The sequence below is a fragment of the Oncorhynchus tshawytscha genome, linkage group LG13 (genome assembly GCF_018296145.1).
Source record: "Oncorhynchus tshawytscha isolate Ot180627B linkage group LG13, Otsh_v2.0, whole genome shotgun sequence".
NCBI classification, from domain to species: domain Eukaryota; kingdom Metazoa; phylum Chordata; class Actinopteri; order Salmoniformes; family Salmonidae; genus Oncorhynchus; species Oncorhynchus tshawytscha.
The window spans coordinates 90,431,343-90,450,559 of NC_056441.1; the positions used below are offsets into that span (position 1 = coordinate 90,431,343).

The 19,217-nt window shown below is 48.3% G+C and overlaps 1 protein-coding gene across 1 annotated transcript; it reads right to left on the reverse strand.

Moving 5' to 3' along the window:
- Window positions 1-13,660: 13,660 nt before the first annotated feature.
- LOC121838985 (extensin-like) lies at window positions 13,661-16,876 on the reverse strand. The gene has a single exon (XM_042294986.1). It carries the CDS (start codon window positions 16,874-16,876, stop codon window positions 13,661-13,663), a length of 3,216 nt encoding a protein of 1,071 aa, XP_042150920.1.
- Between the last annotated feature and the right edge of the window lie 2,341 nt (window positions 16,877-19,217).

Sequence of the window (19,217 nt, forward strand, 5' to 3'; positions counted from 1 at the left end):
CTCCTTCTGTCTCTCTCTGTGCCTCCTTCTCTCTCTCTCTCTGTCTCTCTCTCTCTTCTGTCTCTCTCTGTGCCTCCTTCTTCTGTCTCTCTCTCTGCCTCCTCTCCTCTCTGTCTCTCTGTGCCTCCTTCTGTCTCTCTCTGTGCCTCCTTCTGTCTCTCTCTGTGCCTCCTTCTGTCTCTCTCTGTGCCTCCTTCTGTCTCTCTCTGTCCTCCTTCTGTCTCTCTCTGTGCCTCCTTCTGTCTCTCTCTCTGCCTCCTTCTGTCTCTCTCTGTGCCTCCTTCTGTCTCTCTCTGTGCCTCCTTCTGTCTCTCTCTGTGCCTCCTTCTGTCTCTCTCTGTGCCTCCTTCTGTCTCTCTCTGTGCCTCCTTCTGTCTCTCTCTGTGCCTCCTTCTGTCTCTCTCTGTGCCTCCTTCTGTCTCTCTCTGTGCCTCCTTCTGTCTCTCTCTCTGTGCCTCCTTCTGTCTCTCTCTGTGCCTCCTTCTGTCTCTCTCTGTGCCTCCTCCTGTCTCTCTGTGCCTCCTCTCTCTCTGTCTCTCTCTGTGCCTCCTTCTGTCTCTCTCTGTGCCTCCTCTCTGTCTCTCTCTGTGCCTCCCTCTCTGTCTCTCTCTGTGCCTCCTTCTGTCTCTCTCTGTGCCTCCTTCTGTCTCTCTCTGTGCCTCCTTCTGTCTCTCTCTGTGCCTCCTTCTGTCTCTCTCTCTGTGCCTCCTTCTGTCTCTCTCTGTGCCTCCTTCTGTCTCTCTCTGTGCCTCCTTCTGTCTCTCTCTGTGCCTCCCTCTCTGTCTCTCTCTGTGCCTCCCTCTCTGTCTCTCTCTGTGCCTCCTTCTGTCTCTCTCTGTGCCTCCTTCTGTCTCTCTCTGTGCCTCCTTCTGTCTCTCTCTGTGCCTCCTTCTGTCTCTCTCTGTGCCTCCTTCTGTCTCTCTCTGTGCCTCCTTCTGTCTCTCTCTGTGCCTCCTTCTGTCTCTCTCTGTGCCTCCTTCTGTCTCTCTCTGTGCCTCCTTCTGTCTCTCTCTGTGCCTCCTTCTGTCTCTCTCTGTGCCTCCTTCTGTCTCTCTCTGCGCCTCCCTCTGTCTCTCTCTGCACCTTCTTCTGTCTCTGTGCCTCCTTCTGTCTCTCTCTGTGCCTCCCCTCTGTCTCTCTGTGCCTCCTTCTGTCTCTCTCTGTGCCTCCCTCTCTGTCTCTCTCTGTGCCTCTCTCTCTGTCTCTCTCTGTGCCTCCTCTCTGTCTCTCTCTGTGCCTCCTTCTGTCTCTCTCTGTGCCTCCTTCTGTCTCTCTCTGTGCCTCCTTCTGTCTCTCTCTGTGCCTCCTTCTGTCTCTCTCTGTGCCTCCTTCTGTCTCTCTCTGTGCCTCCTTCTGTCTCTCTCTCTGTCTCCTCTGTGCCTCCTCTCTGTCTCTCTCTGTGCCTCCCTCTGTCTCTCTCTGTGCCTCCTTCTGTCTCTCTCTGTGCCTCCTTCTGTCTCTCTCTGTGCCTCCTTCTGTCTCTCTCTGTGCCTCCTTCTGTCTCTCTCTGTGCCCTCTCTCTGTCTCTCTCTCTGTGCCTCCTTCTGTCTCTCTCTGTGCCTCCTTCTGTCTCTCTCTGTGCCTCCTTCTGTCTCTCTCTGTGCCTCCTTCTGTCTCTCTCTGTGCCTCTTCTGTCTCTCTCTGTCTCTCTCTGTGCCTCCTTCTGTCTCTCTCTGTGCCTCCTTCTGTCTCTCTCTGTGCCTCCTTCTGTCTCTCTCTGTGCCTCCTTCTGTCTCTCTCTGTGCCTCCTTCTGTCTCTCTCTGTGCCTCCTTCTGTCTCTCTCTGTGCCTCCTTCTGTCTCTCTCTGTGCCTCCTTCTGTCTCTCTCTGTGCCTCCTTCTGTCTCTCTCTGTGCCTCCTTCTGTCTCTCTCTGTGCCTCCTTCTGTCTCTCTCTGTGCCTCCTTCTGTCTCTCTCTGTGCCTCCTTCTGTCTCTCTCTGCCTCCTTCTGTCTCTCTCTGTGCCTCCTTCTGTCTCTCTCTGTGCCTCCCTCTGTCTCTCTCTGTGCCTCCACCTGCTTCTGTCTCTGTGCCTCTTCTGTCTCTCTCTGTGCCTCCCCTCTGTCTCTCTGCCTCCCTCTCTGTCTCTCTCTCTGTGCCTCCTTCTGTCTCTCTCTGTGCCTCCCTCTCTGTCTCTCTCTGTGCCTCCTTCTGTCTCTCTCTGTGCCTCCCTCTCTGTCTCTCTCTGTGCCTCCTCTCTGTCTCTCTCTGTGCCTCCTTCTGTCTCTCTCTGTGCCTCCTTCTGTCTCTCTCTGTGCCTCCTTCTGTCTCTCTCTGTGCCTCCTTCTGTCTCTCTCTGTGCCTCCTTCTGTCTCTCTCTGTGCCTCCTTCTGTCTCTCTCTGTGCCTCCTTCTGTCTCTCTCTGTGCCTCCTTCTGTCTCTCTCTGTGCCTCCTTCTGTCTCTCTCTGTGCCTCCTTCTGTCTCTCTCTGTGCCTCCTTCTGTCTCTCTCTGTGCCTCCTTCTGTCTCTCTCTGTGCCTCCTTCTGTCTCTCTCTGTGCCTCCTTCTGTCTCTCTCTGTGCCTCCTTCTGTCTCTCTCTGTGCCTCCTTCTGTCTCTCTCTGTGCCTCCTTCTGTCTCTCTCTCTCTGTGCCTCCTTCTGTCTCTCTCTGTGCCTCCTTCTGTCTCTCTCTGTGCCTCCTTCTGTCTCTCTCTGTGCCTCCTTCTGTCTCTCTCTGTGCCTCCTTCTGTCTCTCTCTGTGCCTCCTTCTGTCTCTCTCTGTGCCTCCTTCTGTCTCTCTCTGTGCCTCCTTCTGTCTCTCTCTGTGCCTCCTTCTGTCTCTCTCTGTGCTTCCTTCTGTCTCTCTCTGTGCCTCCCTCTGTCTCTCTCTGCACCTTCTTCTGTCTCTGTGCCTCTTTCTGTCTCTCTCTGTGCCTCCCTCTCTCTCTCTCTGTGCCTCCTTCTGTCTCTCTCTGTGCCTCCTTCTGTCTCTCTCTGTGCCTCCCTCTCTGTCTCTCTCTGTGCCTCCCTCTCTGTCTCTCTCTGTGCCTCCCTCTCTGTCTCTCTCTGTGCCTCCTTCTGTCTCTCTCTGTGCCTCCTTCTGTCTCTCTCTGTGCCTCCTTCTGTCTCTCTCTGTGCCTCCTTCTGTCTCTCTCTGTGCCTCCTTCTGTCTCTCTCTGTGCCTCCTTCTGTCTCTCTCTGTGCCTCCCTCTCTGTCTCTCTCTGTGCCTCCCTCTCTGTCTCTCTCTGTGCCTCCTTCTGTCTCTCTCTGTGCCTCCTTCTGTCTCTCTCTGTGCCTCCTTCTGTCTCTCTCTGTGCCTCCTTCTGTCTCTCTCTGTGCCTCCTTCTGTCTCTCTCTGTGCCTCTCTGTGCCTCCTTCTGTCTCTCTCTGTGCCTCCCTCTCTGTCTCTGCCTTTGTCTGTCTGTCTCGCTCTCTTTCTCTCTTTGTCTATTCCTCTCTTCCTCTCTCTTTCCCTCTCTCTCTCTCTCTCTCTCTATTCTTCTCTCTCTCTCTTTCTCTTTCTCTCTCTCTCTATTCTTCTCTCTCTCTCTCTATTCTTCTCTCTCTCTTTCTCTCTCTCTCTCTATTCTTCTCTCTCTCTCTCTCTCTCTCTATTCCTCTCTCTCTCTCTTCTCTCTATTCCTCTCTCTCTCTCTCTCTATTCCTCTCTCTCTCTCTCTCTCTCTCTATTCCTCTCTCTCTCTCTCTGCCCCCACATTCAGTTCACTGATTTTCAGACAGTGAAGAGACGTCAGAATGACTTCATGTCTGTGTCCTGTTTTATTTCACACCAAATGAATTCTTATTAATCTATCAAATCAAGTCAAGCTTTATTTATACAGCCTATTTCAGACATGAAATGTAACACAATGTGCTTCACAATCAAATAAATAAATAAACAATGACAATAAAAGATGAAATATTTACTACACAACAAATTTTATAATAAAAAACTTAAATAAAAAAAACTGAACAACTAAAAAGCCCCCCAAGGAAAAGCAAAGTTAAAAAGGTGTGTTTTAAGATATCTTTTAAGAAGAATCTTTTTTTTTTAAATTTTCGCTTAAAATGACATATTCAAATTTAACGGCCTGTAGCTCAGGACCTGAATCAAGGATATGACATATTATTGATACCATTTGAAAGGAAACACTTTGAAGTTTGTGAAAATGTGAAATGAATGTAGGAGAATATAACACATTAGATCTGGTAGAAGATAAAATGTTCGGTTTTTTTTTCATAATCTTTGAAATGCCGTAATGTATTATTCCAGCCCAGGCGCAATTTAGATTTTGGCCACTAGATGGCAGCAGTGTATGTGCAAAATTTTAGACTGATTCAATGAACCATTGCATTGCTGTTCAAATGTTGTATCAAGTCTGCCCAAATGTGCCCAATTTGTTTATTAATAACTTGTCATGTTCAAAATTGTACACTCTCCTCAAACAATAGCATGGTATTCTTTCACTGTAATAGCTACTGTAATTTGGACAGTGCAGTTAGATTAACAAGAATGTAAGCTTTCTGCCAATATCAGATATGTCTATGTCCTGGGAAATGTTCTTGTTACTTACAACCTCATGCTAATCACATTAGCCTACGTTAGCTCAACCTCATGCTAATCACATTAGCCTACGTTAGCTCAACCTCATGCTAATCACATTAGCCTACGTTAGCTCAACCGTCCTGAAAAGGTTTTAAATATGTCCAGAGTTTCAGTCCCCCTCAGGTTCTCTGACAGGCTATTCCAGAGCCTGGAGGCATAGTAACTAAAGGCTGTGGGCATAGTAACTAAAGGCTGGGGGCATAGTAACTAGAGACTGGGGGCATAGTAACTAGAGTCTGGGGGCATAGTAACTAAAGGCTGGGGGCATAGTAACTAAAGGCTGGGGGCATAGTAACTAAAGGCTGGGGGCATAGTAACTAAAGGCTGGGGGCATAGTAACTAAAGGCTGGGAGCATAGTAACTAGAGCCTGGGGGCATAGTAACTAGAGACTGGGGGCATAGTAACTAGAGGCTGGGGGCATAGTAACTAGAGGCTGGGGGCATAGTAACTAGAGGCTGGGGGCATAGTAACTAGAGGCTGGGGGCATAGTAACTAGAGGCTGGGGGCATAGTAACTAGAGGCTGGGGGCATAGTAACTAGAGGCTGGGGGCATAGTAACTAGAGGCTGTGGGCATAGTAACTAGAGGCTGGGGGCATAGTAACTAGAGTCTGGGGGCATAGTAACTAAAGGCTGGGGGCATAGTAAATAGAGGCTGGGGCATAGTAACTAGAGACTGGGGGCATAGTAACTAGAGTCTGGGGGCATAGTAACTAAAGGCTAGAGGGGGGCATAGTAACTAAAGGCTGGGGGCATAGTAACTAGAGGCTGGGGGCATAGTAACTAGAGGCTGGGGGCATAGTAACTAGAGGCTGGGGGCATAGTAACTAGAGGCTGGGGGCATAGTAACTAGAGGCTGGGGGCATAGTAACTAGAGGCTGGGGGCATAGTAACTAGAGGCTGGGGGCATAGTAACTAGAGGCTGGGGGCAGGCAGGCTAGTAACTAGAGGCTGGGGGCATAGTAACTAGAGGCTGGGGGCATAGTAACTAGAGGCTGGGGGCATAGTAACTAGAGGCTGGGGGCATAGTAACTAGAGGCTGGGGGCATAGTAACTAGAGGCTGGGGGCATAGTAACTAGAGGCTGGGGGCATAGTAACTAGAGGCTGGGGGCATAGTAACTAGAGGCTGGGGGCATAGTAACTAGAGGCTGGGGGCATAGTAACTAAAGGCTGGGGGCATAGTGACTAGAGGCTGGGGGCATAGTAACTAAAGACTGGGGGCATAGTAACTAAAGGCTGGGGGCATAGTAACTAGAGGCTAAAGCCTCTCCATGCCTCTTGGTCCTGGGCTTTGGGAGAGCATTAAAGGCTGTCTCTCCATGCCTCTTGGTCCTTGGCTTTGGGAGAGTTAAAAGGCCAGAGGACCTGAGGGACCTACTGGGTACATAACTTAAAGCATGTCTGACATGTATTGGGGTGCCCAGTCATGGATAGATTTTTTTTTTTTTAAACAATATAAGAATCTTCAAATATATTCTAAAACTGACAGGCAGCCAGTGCAGAGACCTTAAAAGCAGTGAAATGTGGGTTCCCCATCTGGTCTTGGTCTGTCCTCGTATGAGTCCCTGTGGGGTGAGGACTACATACTTTGTGTGTCTGTGTGGTTGTGGAGCCGTTAACCCAACTTCCTTAGTAGCTATAAATATAATGAATAACTGTCACTGTGTTTATTATTGGCAACCCTCTAGAGGCTAACCCCCCCCCTGCTTCCTATTGTCTTTTGCCAGTGTGTAGTTTCGGCCCAGCCGGGACAATAGAGGGTGTGTCCCGAATGGCATCTCTATTCCCTATTTAGTGCATTACTTCGCCCTGTGGGCCCTGATCAAAAGTAATATATTATATAGGGAATAGAATAGGGTTCCATTTGGTACATAACAGGATATATCCTCCTCTCCTTTCCTTTCCGTTCCTCTCCTTTCCTCCCCTTTCCTCTCCTCCTCTCCTCCTCTGCTTTCCTCGCCTCCTCTCCTTTCCTCCCCTTTCCTTTCCTCTCCTCTCCTCCTCCCCTCTACTCCTCTCTTTTCCTCCCCTCTCCTCTCCTCCTCTCTTTTCCTCCCCTCTCCTCTCCTCCTCTCTTTTCCTCCCCTCCTCTCTCCTCCTCTCTCCTTTCCTCCCCTCCCCTCCCCACCTCTCCTCTCCTCTCCTCTCCTCTCCCTCCTCTCCTTTCCTCTCCTCCCTCTCCTTTCCCTCTCCTCCTTTCCTTTCCTCTCCTCTCCTCTCCTCTCCTCTCCTCTCCTCTCCTCTCCCTCCTCCTCTCTCTCCTCTCCTCTCCATATTCTCTACTCTCCTTTCCTGTTCCTTTCCCCCTTTCCTGCCGGCTAACTGCAGGAGGCTTTTCAGTTTGTTCTGTTACTTACAGACCCAAGTCACCAACAAATCATCAGGATAATACACCCACTCACCCCCCACACCCACCCCACACCCACACCCCCACACTTACACCCCACACACACCCACACACCCCCACACACACACACCCGCACCCCCACACTTCCACCCACACACACACACACACACACACACACACACACACACCCACCCCTCCACACCCACACATGCATCCACACACACACCCACACACTCACACCCACACACACCCACACACCCACACCCACACACCCACACCCACAAGTAAGGGTTTCCTTGGCCTGGTTGTCTTAGCTACATGAGTTAGTGCTCTGGATATGAGATGTTCTGCCTTCCAGGACACCTACACCACCCGATGTCACAGGAAGGCCAACAAAGATCATCAAGGACATCAACCACCCGAGCCACTGCCTGTTCACCCCACTATCATCCAGAAGGCGAGGTCAGTACAGGTGCATCAAAGCTGTGGAACGAGAGACTGAAAAACAGCTTCTATCTCAAGGTCATCAGACTGTTAAATAGCCATCACTAGCCAGCTTCCACCCAGTTACTCAACCCTACACCTTAGAGGCTGCTGCCCCTTATACATAGACATGGAATCACTGGCCACTCTAATAAAGGAACTCTGGTCACTTTAGTAATGTTGACATATTTTGCATTACTCATCTCATATGTATATACAATATTCTATTCTACTGTATCTTAGTCCTTGCCACTTTTTACATCGCTTGTCCATATATTTATATATTCTTAATTCCATTCCTTTACTTTGGATTTCTGTGTATTGTTGTGAAATTGTTAGATATTACTTGTTAGATACTACTCCACTGTCGGAGTTAGGAACACAAGCATTTTGTTACACCCGCAATAACATCTGCTAACCATGTGACCAATAACATCTGCTAACCATGTGACCAATAACATCTGCTAACCATGTGTATGTATGTGACCAATAACATCTGCTAACCATGTGACCAATAACATCTGCTAACCATGTGACCAATAACATCTGCTAACCATGTGACCAATAACATCTGCTAACCATGTGACCAATAACATCTGCTAACCATGTGACCAATAACATCTGCTAACCATGTGACCAATAACATCTGCTAACCATGTGACCAATAACATCTGCTAACCATGTGACCAATAACATCTGACCTAACCACCAGGTGACCAATAACATCTGCTAACCATGTGACCAATAACATCTGCTAACCATGTGACCAATAACATCTGCTAACCATGTGACCAATAACATCTGCTAACCATGTGACCAATAACATCTGCTAACCATGTGACCAATAACATCTGCTAACCATGTGACCAATAACATCTGCTAACCATGTGACCAATAACATCTGATTTGATTTGATTTTGAGTGTCTGTTAAATATAAAACATAAACGTCTTCAAGTCTCCTTCAAGTCTACAGCTTCCGACTGTAGCACATACTGTAAAACCTCTCTTCTCAGCCCCGTCTTACTGTAAAACCTCTCTTCTCAGCCCCGTATTGCTGTAAAACCTCTCTTCTCAGCCCCGTCTTACTGTAAAACCTCTCTTCTCAGCCCCGTCTTACTGTAAAACCTCTCTTCTCAGCCCCGTCTTACTGTAAAACCTCTCTTCTCAGCCCCGTCTTACTGTAAAACCTCTCTTCTCAGCCCCTGTCTTACTGTAAAACCTCTCTTCTCAGCCCCGTCTTACTGTTAAACCTCTCTTCTCAGCCCCATCTTACTGTTAAACCTCTCTTCTCAGCCCCGTCTTACTGTTAAACCTCTCTTCTCAGCCCCATCTTACTGTTAAACCTCTCTTCTCAGCCCCGTCTTACTCTTAAACCTCTCTTCTCAGCCCCGTCTTACTGTAAAACCTCTCTTCTCAGCCCCGTCTTACTGTAAAACCTCTTTCTCAGCCCTGTCTGACTGTTAAACCTCTCTTCTCAGAGTGGTCTTACTGTTAAACCTTTCTTCTATCCTGCTATCGTCTTACTCTTAAACTCTCTTCTCAGTCCCCGTCTTAGTGCTTAAACCTTCTTTCAGCCCCGTCTTACTCAGGCCTGGTCTCATTTGGAAAGGTCTCTGTTTCCTGGAAACCTGAATCTGTATCACAGTGGAAGCTGGCTGACAACATAAAATTCCTGTGGTTTTTGGATTGAAACACAAGCATTATATATTATAGTGTGTGGAGCTATAAACACAAATTAGATATTACTGTCATAACACAAGCTTAGATATTACTGGGGACTAGGGGCCCATTATATATTAAGTCTCAGATAGGAGTGCTATAAACACAATCATTAGATATTAGGGGACTGATGGAGCTATAAACACAAGCATTAGAATTACAGGCCTGGTCCAGGTATAAACACAAGCATTTTATATTACTGTACTGATGGAGCTATAAACACAAGATTAGATATTACTGTACTGATGGAGCTATAAACACAAGCATTAGATATTACTGTACTGATGGAGCTATAAACACAAGCATTATATATTACTGTACTGATGGAGCTATAAACACAAGCATTAGATATTACTGTACTGTTGGAGCTAGAAACACAAGCATTAGGTATTACTGTACTGTTGGAGCTATAAACACAAGCATTAGATATTACTGTACTGTTGGAGCTATAAACACAAGCATTAGATATTACTGTACTGTTGGAGCTAGAAACACAAGCATCTCAAATTCACCCTATTCCCTATATAGTGCAGTGCTTTTGATCAGGGCCCATTGGGTGGTGTATATATGGAACAGGGTAGTATTTGAGACATACCCTTGGAGTGTTAGGAGGGTTATGGTCAGGAAGCTGTTTATCAGTTGGCTCTGTGTCAAATTCTGACGTTTGCACTGTGGAAGGATGTGCAACAGGGTTAAGGGGTGAGTGAGACGGTTAGGGTCAAGATGCTGTTGTTTATCACTATTTGTAGAGTCAGATTCAGAGCAACAGGAATGTGTGTTGAAACGAGTGGACAGTTTGTTCCCTCGTAGCTTTGGTACAGTTCAGACTCAGAGAAAGTTTCTCTCTAGTCTAGGAAAGGAGTACTTGAGAGGTGGTATTGCATTTGGCTACGCTAGCAATAACATCTACTAAACGTGTATGTGACCAATAAAATTTGATTTGATTTAGAGAGGTGGTACTGTTTTGGCAGTGGTGTAAAGTACTATCAGTAAAAAATACTTTCAAGTACTACTTAAGTAGTTTTATTAGGGTATCTGTACTTTACTTTACTATTTATATAGTATGTTTTGTTTATTCCATGTGTAACTCTGTGTTGTTGTTTGTGTCGACTTGCTACGCTTTATCTTGGTCCAGGTCGCAGTTGCAAATGAGAACTTGTTCTCAACTAGCCTACCTGGTTAAATAAAGGTGAAATAAAATCAATTAAAAAATATTTTTGACTACTTTTACTTTTACTTCACTACATTCTTGAAGAAAATCATGTACTTTTTACTCCCATACATTTAACCTAACACCTAAAAGTACTCGTTACATTTTGAATGCTTAGCAGGACAGGAAAATGGTGTGAACTGGATTCCCCCATTACCACCACACTAGAACCATGATGTGAATTGGAATCCCCCATTACCACCACACTAGAACCATGAGCTCTATTCAATCTGGAGCGTTGAACCGATTCCACAATAGAAATGTAAAGGTCATTCCCTATGGGACCGAGATATGGAGTGTTCACCATTACCTCTGCTAAAGAGGGAATATTGGCTTTAAATGTCACTCTTTAAAGCAGAATTTCCGTAATTTCCAGCAGGGACTGGGAGACTAGTAAGGATTGAGGGAAAGATGAATGGAGCAATGTACAGAGAGATCCTTGATGAAAACCTGCTTCAGAGCGCTCAGGACCTCAGACTGGGGCTGCGGTTCCCCTTCCAACAGGACAATGACCCTAAGCACACAGCCAAGACAACGCAGGAGTGGCTTCAGGACAAGTCTCTGAATGTTCTTGAGTGTCCCAGACCGAGCCCGGTCTTGAACCCGATCGAACATCTCTGGAGAGACCTGAAAATAGCTGTTTAGCGATGCGCCCCATCTAACCTGACAGAGCTTGAGAGGATCTGCAGAGAAGAATGGGAGAAACTCCCCAAATACAGGTGTGCCAAGCTTGTAGCATCATACCCAAGAAGACTCAAGGCTGTAATCATTGCCAAAGGTGCTTCAACAAATTACTGAGGAAAGGGTCTGAATACTTAGCAAGATTTTATGAAAAACAGTTTTTGTTTTATCATTATTGGGGTATTGTGATGTCATTATGGGGTATTGTGATGTCATTATGGGGTATTGTGACGTCATTATGGGGTATTGTGTGTAGATTGATGAAGGTGAAAACAAATATTTAATCCATTTTAGAATAAGGCTGTAACGTAACAAAATGTTATACTGTACCAATATCAAATAAAAAATGTATTTGTCACATACACATGGTTAGCAGATGTTAATAATGTTAAAATAATGAGAGTGTTTGTGAAATGGTTGTGCTTCTAGTTCGAACCATGCAGTAATATGTAACAAGTAATCTAACCTAACAATTTCGACCACAACTACCTTATACACACAAGTGTAAAGGAATGAATGAGAATGTATTCAGCTGTGAATAAGTACTATAGCCTCCAATGACGCTGTAAGTACAAAAGAGAAACCTACTGTATACCAATTGTGGTTTAGATATTACTTCCTTTATTTGAACTAAGCCCCCAGTGAACCCTTTTCTTGCCACGGTTCACGAGCTCTGTCCCCTGTGTCTGTTATCTGCGTATGACCCTGCTGTGCTAATAGTTGTTGTTGTGTGAGCTGCATGGATAACCTTCTGGATTTCGACAGGCCATGTTCGTTCAACTCTTGTCTGTCGTGGGGATAAAGGGAATGAAGGAGCTGGGGGGTAGACTTACCACACAGAGACACACACACACACACACACACACACATACCAGTGGAGGCTCCTCAGAGGAGGAAGGGGAGGACCATCCTACTTAGTGAATTTTACTGTTGGAGCTAGAGACATTAGATATTACTGTACTGTTGGAGCTAGAGACATTAGATATTACTGTACTGTTGGAGCTAGAGACATTAGATATTACTGTACTGTTGGAGCTAGAGACATTAGATATTACTGTACTGTTGGAGCTAGAGACATTAGATATTACTGTACTGTTGGAGCTAGAGACATTAGATATTACTGTACTGTTGGAGCTAGAGACATTAGATATTACTGTACTGTTGGAGCTAGAGACATTAGATATTACTGTACTGTTGGAGCTAGAGACATTAGATATTACTGTACTGTTGGAGTTAGGACATTAGATATTACTGTACTGTTGGAGCTAGAGACATTAGATATTACTGTACTGTTGGAGCTAGAGACATTAGGACTGCTAGAGACATTAGATATTACTGTACTGTTGGAGCTAGAGACATTAGATATTACTGTACTGTTGGAGCTAGAGACATTAGATATTACTGTACTGTTGGAGCTAGAGACATGAGATATTACTGTACTGTTGGAGCTAGAGACATTAGATATTACTGTACTGTTGGAGCTAGAGACATTAGATATTACTGTACTGTTGGACCTAGAGACATTAGATATTACTGTACTGTTGGAGCCATAATCACATCATGTAGAATTACTTATCACTCTCCTGACTGAGGATCCAAGGCAAAGGTGAACGTGTGACCCATATGTTAGAATCTTTCAGTCATAGGCTAGGTTGTCGCAACCTCATGATGGGTACAGGGGAACATTCTAGTATCATGTAGTAACCTAAACCTATCGCTGTTACATTGAACTGGGTGAATGGAATATGAATGACAGTCATCCAATATGCTGTAATAGAAATAAGGCCATGCTCATGAAAAAATATATGCTGTATCCATGGTAGCGTGCCATCAGAAAGGTTAGTCATCAGAACTGTCACTAAACAGTTAGTGGATAGTCAACGGAGTAGGTACAACCTGAACAACATGGTAGACTACATCGTATGCAGCACCACCAATGTGATGGTCAGTGATGGTCAAGTGATGGCCATACTCATGAAGAATATATATTGTTGTCCCGCCTAATGCACGCGCACACACACACATACACACACACACACTACTCTTTGTAAGCATGCAATATGAAAAAATATGGCAACTGTGGCTCTCAATCAAACCTTCATGTTTTATCAGCGTGGACCCAGCTGTTGTTGGGATGTTGTCTGATTTTATTAGCATGGACCCAGCTGTTGTTGGGATGTTGTCTGATTGTATCAGCATGGACCCAGCTGTTGTTGGGATGTTGTCTGATTTTATCAGCATGGACCCAGCTGTTGTTGGGATGTTGTCTGATTGTAGCAGCATGGACCCAGCTGTTGTTTGGATGTTGTCTGATTTTAGCAGCATGGACCCAGCTGTTGTTGGGATGTTGTCTGATTTTATCAGCATGGACCCAGCTGTTGTTGGGATGTTGTCTGATTTTATCAGCATGGACCCAGCTGTTGTTGGGCTGTTGTCTGATTTTAGCAGCATGGACCCAGCTGTTGTTGGGCTGTTGTCTGATTTTAGCAGCATGGACCCAGCTGTTGTTGGGATGTTGTCTGATTGTAGCAGCATGGACCCAGCTGTTGTTGGGTTGTTGTCTGATTTTAGCAGCATGGACCCAGCTGTTGTTGGGATGTTGTCTGATTTTATCAGCATGGACCCAGCTGTTGTTGGGCTGTTGTCTGATTTCAAATGTTTTGTTCCTGTTAAACTACTCCTGCCATGTCTGAGCAGTCCGTAAACAGTTTAAACACTTTAAACTGCAGGAATGTTGGGCAGTCATTCTGTGGAGTGTGACCCTTTCACCTCTGAGTGTGAGGTAACACTTTGGGGAGGAGTAACAGAGCCCTGAGGGAGAGTGTCTAGAACTGAGACCCGGGGTTGGGACTGTTGGGAATGAGGCCCGGAGGTGGGACTGTTGGAACTGAGGCCCAGGGTTGGAACTGAGGCCCAGGGTTGGAATTGAGGCTCGGGTTTGGAGCTGAGTCCCGGGGTTAGAAATGAGAACCAGGGTTGGAACTGAGGCCTGGGTTTGGGACTTTTGGAACTGAGAACTGGGGTTGGGACTGTTGGAACTGAGAACTGGGGCTGTAACTGAGGACAAGGGTTGGAGCTGAGGCCCAGGGTTGGAGCTGAGGCCCAGGTTTGGAACTGTGGGAACTGAGGCCCAGGGTTGGAACTGTGGGAACTGAGGCCCGGGGTTGGAACTGTGGGAACTGAGGCCCGGGGTTGTAGCTGAGTCCCGGGTTTGGAGCTGAGTCCCGGGTTTGGAACTGAGGCACAGGGTTGGAACTGAGGCACAGGGTTGGAACTGAGGCACAGGGTTGAAACTGAAGCACAGGGTTGGAACTGAGGCACAGGGTTGGAACTGAGGCACAGGGTTGGAACTGAGGCACAGGGTTGGAACTGAGGCCCAGGGTTGGAACTGAGGCCCAGGGTTGGAACTGAGGCCCAGGGTTGGAACTGAGGCCCAGGTTTGGAACTGAGGCACAGTGTTGGAACTGAGGCACAGGGTTGAAACTGAGGCACAGGGTTGGAACTGAAGCACAGGGTTGGAACTCTGGGAACTGAGGCCCAGGGATGGAGCTGAGGCCCAGAATTGGAACTGAGGCCCAGGGTTGGAGCTGAGGCCCAGAGTTGGAACTGAGGCCCAGGGTTGAAACTGGGACCGGGATTGGAACTGAGGTCCAGGGTTGGAACTGAGGCTCAGGGTTGGAACTGAGGCACAGGGTTGGAACTGAAGCACAGGGTTGAAACTGAAGCACACGGTTGGAACTGTGGGAACTGAGGCCCAGGGTTGGAGCTGAGGCCCAGAGTTGGAACTGAGGCCCGGGGTTGGAGCTGAGGCCCAGAGTTGGAACTGAGGCCCGGGGTTGGGACTGAGGCCCAGAGTTGAAACTGGGACCGGGATTGGAACTGAGGCCCAGGGTTGGAACTGTGGGAACTGAGGCCCAAGGTTAGAATTGAGGCTCGGGTTTGGAACTGAGTCCCGGGGTTGAATATGAGGCCCAGGTTTGGAACTGAGGCCCGGGTTTGGGACTTTTGGAACTGAGAACTGGGGTTGGGACTGTTGGAACTGAGAACTGGGGTTGGGACTGTTGGGACTGAGAACTGGGGTTGGGACTGAGGCCCGGGTTTGAGCTGAGGCCCAGGGTTGGAACTGAGGCCCAGGGTTGGAACTGAGGCCCAGGGTTGGAGCTGAGGCCCAGAGTTGGAGCTGAGAACCAGGGTTGGAGCTTAGGCCCAGGGTTGGAACTGTGGGAACTGAGGCCCGGGGTTGTAGCTGAGTCCCGGGCTTGGAGCTGAGTCCTGGGGCTGGAGCTGAGTCCTGGGGCTGGAGCTGAGTCTTGGGGTGGAGCTGAGTCCCTGGGCTGGAGCTGAGTCCCTGGGCTGGAGCTGAGTCCCTGGGCTGGAGCTGAGTCCCTGGGCTGGAGCTGAGTCCCTGGGCTGGAGCTGAGTCCCGGGGCTGGAGCTGAGTCTTGGGGCTGGAGCTGAGTCTTGGGGCTGGAGCTGAGTCCCTGGGCTGGAGCTGAGTCCCTGGGCTGGAGCTGAGTCCCTGGGCTGGAGCTGAGTCCCTGGGCTGGAGCTGAGTCCCTGGGCTGGAGCTGAGTCCCTGGGCTGGAGCTGAGTCCCGGGGCTGGAGCTGAGTCCCGGGGCTGGAGCTGAGTCCCTGGGCTGGAGCTGAGTCCCGGGGCTGGAGCTGAGTCCCGGGGCTGGAGCTGAGTCCCTGGGCTGGAGCTGAGTCCCTGGGCTGGAGCTGAGTCCCGGGGCTGGAGCTGAGTCCCTGGGCTGGAGCTGAGTCCTGGGCTGGAGCTGAGTCCCTGGGCTGGAGCTGAGTCCTGGGGCTGGAGCTGAGTCCCGGGGCTGGAGCTGAGTCCCTGGGCTGGAGCTGAGTCCCCAGGGCTGGAGCTGGGAGAGGCCCAGCGTTGGGCTGGAGATGAGAGCCAGGGTAGGAACTGTGGGAACTGAGGCCCAGCGTTGGAACTGTTGGGGTGAGGCCCAGGACTGTTGGGGCTGTTGGAACTGAGGCCCAGGGTTTGAACTGTTGGGGTGAGGCCCAGGACTGTTGGGGCTGTTGGAACTGAGGCCCAGGGTTGGTTTGAACTGTTGGGGCAGGTGAGGCCCAGGACTGTTGCCCAGGGCTGTTGGAACTGAGGCCCAGGGTTGGATCTGTTGGGGTGAGGCCCAGGACCATTGGGGCAGTTAGAACTGAGGCCCAGGGTTTGATCTGTTGGGGTGAGGCCGAGGACTGTTGGGACTGTTGGGGGAACTGAGGCCCAGGGTTTGATCTGTTGGGGAGAGGCCCAGGACTGTTGGGACTGTTGGGGCTGTTGGGGCTGTTGGGGCTATTAGAACTGAGGCCCAGGGTTTGATCTGTTGGGGAGAGGCCCAGGACTGTTGGGGCTGTTGGGGCTGTTGGGGCTATTAGAACTGAGGCCCAGGGTTTGATCTGTTGGGGAGAGGCCCAGGACTGTTGGGGCTGTTGGAACTGAGGCCCAGGGTTGGATCTGTTGGGGTGAGGCCCAGGACCATTGGGGCAGTTAGAACTGAGGCCCAGGGTTTGAATTGTTGGGGTTAGGCCCAGGGCTGTTGGAACTGAGGCCCAGGGTTGGATCTGTTGGGGTGAGGCCCAGGACTGTTGGGGCTGTTGGAACTGAGGCCCAGGGTTTGATCTGTTGGGGTGAGGACTGTTGGGACTGTTGGGGCTATTAGAACTGAGGCCCAGGGTTTGATCTGTTGGGGAGAGGCCCAGGACTGTTGGGGCTGTTGGGGCTGTTGGGGCTATTAGAACTGAGGCCCAGGGTTTGATCTGTTGGGGAGAGGCCCAGGACTGTTGGGGCTGTTGGAACTGAGACCCAGGGTTGGATCTGTTGGGGTGAGGCCCGGGGCTGTTGGGGCTGTTGGAACTGAGACCCAGTCTGCACATGCTGCTTTCCATTACAGTACCAACAGGACAGGCTAGTTATTCGTTTCATTATTGCTCTTCTCAGGACTTTCCCAGGAAAGGGAGTGTTCCCATACAGGATCATCTCTTACAGGGTAATCCTTACAGTATGCAACCAACCAGAACCAACACGTTACTTATCATGACACACTGACAGGCAGAACTGGAAACCTCACCTTATTCTCTGGAAGTAGAACATTCAAATCTAGAACACACAGTAGTATGAGTGGGCTTTTTGATCTCATGGAATAATTCATTTTAATTTCAGTTAGTGTTGTAGCCCTGACGAGGCGAATACAGTCAGCAAACAAACACAACATTCTACCCGTTCGGGAAAATAAATTAATTCAAAATAAATAAATCTGTCAACAACGGGAATACCAGGGGGAATTTCTACAGGAACAGACAGACAATACTTTCCTGTGGATTTATCAAATCAAATGTATTTATATAGCCCTTCTTACATCAGCTGATATCTCAAAGTGCTGTACAGAAACCCAGCCTAAAACCCCCCAAACAGCAAGCAATGCAGGTGTAGAAGGAGTCAAGGGGTGTCAGGAATCATAACGGTGTCAGTTTAGAGTGAGTAAGGAGAGTTTACATGTCAGAGTATAAGAGTCTGTCCCAAATGGCACCCTATTCCCTTCATAGTACACTACTTTAGACGAGACCCCTATGGGCCCTGGTAAAAAAACAAGTAGTGCACTATGTAGGGAATAGGGTGCCATGTTGGACACTGTATAAGTCACTGTCAGTCAACCCAACACCTCACTGTATAAGTCACTGTCAGTCAACCCAACACCTCACTGTATAAGTCACTGTCAGTCAACCCAACACCTCACTGTATAAGTCACTGACAGTCAACCCAACACCTCACTGTATAAGTCACTGTCAGTCAACCCAACACCTCACTGTATAAGTCACTGTCAGTCAACCCAACACCTCACTGTATAAGTCACTGTCAGTCAACCCAACACCTCACTGTATAAGTCACTGCCAGTCAACCCAACACCTCACTGTATAAGTCACTGTCAGTCAACCCAACACCTCACTGTATAAGTCACCGTCAGTCAACCCAACACCTCACTGTATAAGTTAGTCAGTCAACCCAACACCTCACTGTATAAGTCACTGTCAGTCAACCCAACACCTCACTGTATAAGTCACTGTCAGTCAACCCAACACCTCACTGTATAAGTCACTGTCAGTCAACCCAACACCTCACTGTATAACTCACTGTCAGTCAACCCAACACCTCACTGTATAAGTCACCGTCAGTCAACCCAACACCTCACTGTATAAGTCACCGTCAGTCAACCCAACACCTCACTGTATAAGTCACTGTCAGTCAACCCAACACCTCACTGTATAAGTCACTGTCAGTCAACCCAACACCTCACTGTATAAGTCACTGTCAGTCAACCCAACACCTCACTGTATAAGTCACTGACAGTCAACCCAACACCTCACTGTATAAGTCACTGTCAGTCAACCCAACACCTCACTGTATAAGTCACTGTCAGTCAACCCAACACCTCACTGTATGAGTCACTGACAGTCAACCCAGCACCTCACTGTATAAGTCACTGTCAGTCAACCCAACACCTCACTGTATAAGTCACTGCCAGTCAACCCAACACCTCACTGTATAAGTCACCGTCAGTCAACCCAACACCTCACTGTATAAGGTAGTCAGTCAACCCAACACCTCACTGTATAAGTCACTGTCAGTCAACCCAACACCTCACTGTATAAGTTAGTGTCAGTCAACCCAACACCTCACTGTATAAGTCACTGTCAGTCAACCCAACACCTCACTGTATAAGTCACTGTCAGTCAACCCAACACCTCACTGTATAAGTCACTGACAGTCAACCCAACACCTCACTGTATAAGTCACTGTCAGTCAACCCAACACCTCACTGTATAAGTCACTGACAGTCAACCCAACACCTCACTGTATAAGTCACTGTCAGTCAACCCAACACCTCACTGTATAAGGTAGTCAGTCAACCCAACACCTCACTGTATAAGTTAGTGTCAGTCAACCCAACACCTCACTGTATAAGCCACTGACAGTCAACCCAACACCTCACTGTATAAGTCACTGTCAGTCAACCCAACACCTCACTGTATAAGTCACCGTCAGTCAACCCAACACCTCACTGTATAAGTCACTGTCAGTCAACCCAACACCTCACTGTATAAGTCACTGTCAGTCAACCCAACACCTCACTGTATAAGTCACTGTCAGTCAACCCAACACCTCACTGTATAAGTCACTGTCAGTCAACCCAACACCTCACTGTATAAGTCACCGTCA

What these genes read in the sequence shown, in the direction of transcription:
- LOC121838985 (XM_042294986.1), bottom strand. Translation starts at nt 16,876, where the DNA reads ATGTGCAGACTGGGTCTCAGTTCCAACAGCCCCAACAGCCCCGGGCCT.